Source organism: Trichechus manatus, unplaced genomic scaffold, assembly GCF_000243295.1.
Source record: "Trichechus manatus latirostris isolate Lorelei unplaced genomic scaffold, TriManLat1.0 scaffold00313, whole genome shotgun sequence".
In the NCBI taxonomy this organism is placed as follows: domain Eukaryota; kingdom Metazoa; phylum Chordata; class Mammalia; order Sirenia; family Trichechidae; genus Trichechus; species Trichechus manatus.
The window spans coordinates 1,062,694-1,068,655 of NW_004444249.1; the positions used below are offsets into that span (position 1 = coordinate 1,062,694).

General features: G+C 40.5%; 1 protein-coding gene across 1 annotated transcript in view; it reads right to left on the reverse strand.

The window, feature by feature from the left end:
- ST8SIA1 (ST8 alpha-N-acetyl-neuraminide alpha-2,8-sialyltransferase 1) overlaps positions 1 to 5,962 on the reverse strand; it is a 162,734-nt gene that overhangs the window by 84,591 nt on the left and 72,181 nt on the right. The window contains exon 2 of the mRNA XM_023725461.1: positions 3,328 to 3,538. Within this exon, the coding sequence (XP_023581229.1) occupies positions 3,328 to 3,538 (211 nt within the window). The remainder of the gene's footprint in view (positions 1 to 3,327; positions 3,539 to 5,962) is intronic.

The window sequence follows — 5,962 nt, forward strand, 5'->3', positions numbered from 1 at the left end:
TTAACCAATGTCATAAAACAATATGTGTAGTACTGTTTCATGAGAAACTATTTGTTTTGTAAGCTTTCACCTGAAGTACAATTTAAAAAAAAAAAAGGGACAGTCCTTGGCTAAGCAGGAAGAAGTTGGTCCCAACCCAAGGGATGGTGGTATTCGCAAAGTGAGAACACTTACCATCACAGTCACCTCTAAAACACACACACACGTAGACACACACATTGCACATCCTCCAACCTATGTGAGTGTTAATGCTATCCTTCGTGCCTATTAATATTCAAGAAATATATCACCATAGTATATTTATAGAGCCATTTGGAAACAGCTGCCTCAAAATATCCTGCTTCATCTCCTACAGTTCAAGCAAGAGCACTGCCATGGTCCAGCCCAAGTGGGACATGGAAAGGGAACCCCTTGGCAGACGCGAGGCACAGGACATGCACATCTACACCGAATGGGGAGCCAAGGAACCGTACTTGCCTCTGCAAAGCTCACAAGGTGGTAAGGAGATGAGGACTTGCAGATGACTGTAGTATGTAGTTATGTAGATAACCATAACATGAAGCAAAATTAAATAAGTATGGCTTAAAAGCTATGGTAAATTGTGGGAGGCCCAAAAAAGCAGCAACTAATTGTAATTAAAGGGAGTCAACGAGGCACTGCAAAGCTCACAGCATCTCAACAGTACTATCCTGGGTGTAAGCGGCCCTGACTGGAATCTGTTAATATTCCATAACACACAGAGCATCTTTCTTCTTGTATTTTATCTTGGAAAAAATAAAAACAAACAAACAAAAAAAAACAGTGGATAAAAGTAAACAAAGGAATAATAACAATGATGATGGTTAACATATATTGACCAGTTAGGAGAAAAGTTTAAAGATACAGATGTATAATCTGAGCTGGGGAGTAAGGGACTTGGCGTTATTTTACTGAAACTCAGGGAAAGGAGAGGTGCGTTGTTCCTACTGGCAACATCAAACCTACCCCACTCACCTGCATTGCGGCCTCATCTGCACACACTAGGTTCTTCCCAGAGAACGTGAATTAACTGGCATCTTAGCTTCCTGGTAACAAACTAGAAACGCTCACTAAGAAATAACACTGGAGTGAAGAGAGAAAAATACACCATCCTTTTTATGATGCAAACTGGCTTTCCAGAATTTCTATCAGTTAATTAGTCATTTCAGAATCTCAACAGAAAAATACATAAACAACTTTTTAAAAAAATCTACTTATTTGAATTTGCTCAGCCCTTTGTAATGACGATGCACACACACAATGATGCAGTGACTCTGGTGCCTAAGAAAAAAGCATTTGTCTTTATTTTTCAGAATGGTTTCTAGGTCATGAAACCGGGCAAAACAGGCACAGAATTCATTTGTACCTACTTTGAAGAGAAAACGTTTCCTACTATTCTACTGCTGCAACTGCCAGATAAGATGTGAGGCTAGTTTAGATTTCTTTAATCATCTCTTTTCTTCAAATCTATTTTCTAGAATAAAATTAGAAGTCGGTTGGTATGACTGAACTCTCTCATCTATAAAAAGCTTATTCTGGATTTCTTTTCAGTTTTTTTTCTATTTGATGAGCTGTTAAGGGAGAATGTTTCTTTATCTCTTGCTTACTGCATCGTTGATAATCACTTTTTATATGTGGGGTATACTGTAGGTTGGGGGGTCAACCTCTTTTCCACTCTTCCTAGCTTCCTCCTGAAGCTAGATAGTTAAAAACTACCTCTCCTGGACTTATTTCCAGCAACGGCTCTTGATGCAAATTAATCTTCACCCACTAGATGCACTTGAGGGTGATTTGGAAGGAGGAGACGAGGTGGAACCTATCTTTTGCTCCTGTTCTGTGGGAGGAGGTTCTGTCAAAGCAGTGTGCTAATGGCAATGGCAGCTGGGACTTCCCGATTCCTAGACCACAGTGATGATAGGAGGTTCTTGAGCTCAATAATTCCAGGAGCTACCTCTTAATTCCCACTTCACCTTTCCAATGATTTTTTAATTCCCTATATGAAATATGTTTTCTGCCAAAAACACCAAGGATGATTTCAGTTCCTTACCTTAAAAACCCTGAGTAATACAGTTATATTCTTCATTCTTCAGTCTGAGTATACGATGTATGAACCCGGACAACATTAAAACCTAACATTTACATAATGCTTGGTAGTTTACAAAGTACGTTGCCATGCATTATCTAATTTGATCCTTACCACTGTTCTGTGAGGTGGCTAGGACAGGGGCTACTCTCTCCATTTTACAGACGAGAAAGCTGAGTCTCAGGAGAGTTAGACAACTTATCTAAGGCATTAGTTAGTAAAAGATGAAGACAAATTCAACCCCACATTTCTTTTGAGACTAGGAAGGCTCCCAAGGGCAAATGAAAGAGAAAGAGAAAGCACATGAACGCTGGCAATGTATTAAGCCTTCTATTTTCTATTTAAAACTCAAAATATTATCACTATACTCTAAAACCATTAAATTAGACTTAAAAAACTAAGATGAGTCATCAAATACAGTCTATTTTATAGAGTGTGACTTTGGATCTGGCAGAGCTTGTGCCTCAGCTTTCTAGGACCCCTCTTTTAAAGACTCTTTGGCTCTTAATACAGACATATGAATGGTTCAGTTCCACTTCGTAACTCCTACCCTGGATTCCACTGCAGCATAATCATCTTGCCAAACCCAGAGCGGTTAGAAGGCTTGGAGAGGCCAAGATTCATTTCTCATTTTTCTCTTTAACGACAATTTCACCTAAGATTCCCCCCTCTCCCTAACTAGGGCTCCCTGGAATAAAGATTTCCTTTTCTCCCACTTGCTGCCCAGATATACTTTACAATATTTGATTTCAGTGCTCAGGAAACCAAGACGGAAAAACACCAAGTAAGCAAAGCTTGATTTAGACCACTTCAAACTTCCTCCATATCCACCACTCCTCCCCGTCACAGCAGTGGTCTAATTACGGGGTTAACGTTGAAGAGGGGCAAGAAGCAGACTTCTGACCATATGGTCCCCTCTCCCTGAGAGCAACATCAGTCCAAAGAAAACATTCCAACATAGAAAATTCTCAAGATCATTTCACAGTCAGCCTCAAAACACTGGAATTCCACCATTCCCTGACCATTGTTTGCTTCCCTCAGTCTCATATGACTCAAATCAAAAGGGCTAGAAAAACTGTAACTCTGCAATATCCTACTTCCACTCTTGCATCAAAACATCATGTGATTTCTTCACAAAAAATGACAGATATAAATAAAAATGTTTAAAATTAAGAAGAGAAGAAGATGAAAAGAAGTAGTTTAGATTGGTAAGGCAAACTGAATTATCCCTTTCCATGAGATATCAAAAAATATAAGAAATTATATTGAAAGGCAACAAACTCTATACTAACCTGGGGGAAGAGAGAATAAGTTGAATTGTCAATGGTGAATGAGTATAAAAACTCCCCATCATACCACATGCTCTTCCCCATGGGGGAATTCATTTTAGTCATAGCAAAAAGATGGGCGGGGTCACAGCAGTCTTCCATTTGTTTCCTAGGAGAGAAAACAGTGAGAGAGAAAAGAACAGCAGGTTAAGTGAGCAGGGGATTCATTTACTTGTCAATCCCACAGAGATGCGCGCCTTACCTCAGCGCCAGCTCCCTGAAACATCAGCATCTCCAGGGTGATTAAACTACTATTAATTCACTGTGCCAGACATCAGAAGGCATGACTAGAATATTTCATAATAATAAAAAAAGAGTTTAAGAAAATCGCATCAGCTCTCAGATGCAGCTGAAATATATCAGAAGGCAAAAATCATGATTGTAATTGCAGATTTATTCACTGAGTTAAACATCCAGGTCCAGAAAAGCCTTGGACAGTTTATTTGGGAGACTGTTGAGCTACTCAACTGCATCATAAATGCATTCTTTTACCTGACGTAACAATCTTACAATCAGGTGGTTAAGTTCAGTGAAAAGGGACTTTACATGAGCTGCATGGAGTGGGAAATGCACACAGTGGCTCAAAAGAGGGTGCACTCCTCAAAACTGAGGACAAGATAAGAGAACAACTACTCTGAAACCCATCTGAAATGAGTGATGTGATTTCAGACACCGGCAGAGCAACATGCATTCTGTTAAATCTTGTGGACTTTTCTGGTTCTCATTTGCTCTGACCTCCCAGGAGCGTTTGACTCGAGAAAACCACTCCTTACTTCCTTAATGCCCCAAACATCCATGTTTCCTGGGTCACCCCACCTTCTAGGCTGGCTCACAGGCTACTTCTCTGTTTGCCCCGCAAATGTAAGCCTTGCTACTGCTCTACAGGGCAATGTTTATCTACTCCTCTAATGAAAAATCAGAGTCCCTGGGTGGCACAAAGCATTACATGCTCCACTACTAGTGGAAAGGCCAGCAGTTCAAACCCACCCAGAGGTGCCTCTGAAGACAGGCCTGGCAATCTGCTTCTGAAAGGTCACAGCCCTGAGACCCCTATGGAGCAATTCTACTCTGCACACACATGGGGCTGCCATGAGTCGGAATCCACTTGACTGCAATTAACAACAATTAAAAATCTGTCAGAAGCCAATTTCATTTACTGGAGCTTTCACAAATAAAAGATGACTAAGAGAAATGGTTGACAAAAGCCACTATGAATGGCTCCCACACAGAGGCACTGACAACCTCCAAGAGAGCCAGGCAGTCACACTTTCTTAAACATTTTTGGCTACCCGTGGCATAGAAGCTTGGAGCTGGAGGGTGGCAGTAGAGTGGAAGCAAAAAGAAAAGAAACCAAGCTGACTCCGACTCACGGTGACCCCATGTGTGTCAGAGTAGAACTATGTGTCATAGGGTTTTCAGTGGCTGATTTTTTTGGAACAGACTGCCAAGCCTATTTTCCAGGGCTCCTCTGGATGGACTCAAACCTCCAACCTTCTGGTTAGCAGCCAAGTTCATCAACCAACTGCGCCACACAGAAACTCCAGGGTGGAAGTTTCTGGGTTCAAACCCTGACTCTGCTACTTATTAGCTCTAGGAACTGGGAAAGTCACTGTGCTTCAGAACTGACCTCAGAGACTATTTTGGGAGAATTCACTGAGAACGTACAGGTACAACACTTAATAAAAGTTCAATAAATGTTAGGTACGGTCGTTATTATTATAATGCAGTCAAAACCTTATTGTAGAAATGAATAAACTGAGTCAGTGGGGCTGCAGCTTCAGAGGCCAAGGAGGTCAGGGGCCAGAAAACTCACCCCTAGGTTGGTGGTGTTCTCCCGTCGCCCTGTGCTTTCTCTCGTGCTCTTTGAGATCTTCGTTGGCCTTCCCTTCACCAAGATTTCAATAGAAAGAAGGACAGGGAAGAAGGGCTCAGGAAGAAAGCCTTCATCTTACTAAAGTGGCAAGAATTAGTGTTACTTCTTGCTCCTACACCATCATCCCATTTCCTACCAGCTACACCTCTCTTTCCTTTCCTCCTCCACTTTTGTTAATTCTTATCAAAGTTTCACCATCCAAAAGGCTGCTTGATCACCAGGGGTAAAGTTTTATAGTAAATATCAATATTTTGTCAAAAGAGCATCCTAGATACTATACTCAGTAAACATAAAACAGAACTAGACATAGTTTAGAATTATCATGGGTATGACAATTTTTTTTTTTTTTGGCTTTTAAATTTTTTTTTTTTATTGTACTTCAGGTGAAGGCTTACAAAACAAATAGTTTCTCATGTAACAGTACTACACATATTGTTTTATGACATTGGTTAACAACCCCACAACATGTCAACCCTCTCCCTTCTCGACCATTCTTTTTTTTTTTTTGGTGAAAATATTCATAGCCAAAGATACACCATTTCAAAACTTTCTACATGCACAGTTCAGTGACACTGACTACACTCTTCCAATTATGCTGCTATTCTCACTTTAGATGAAGGCTTACAGAACAAAATAGTTTCTCATTTAACAGTTAGTACA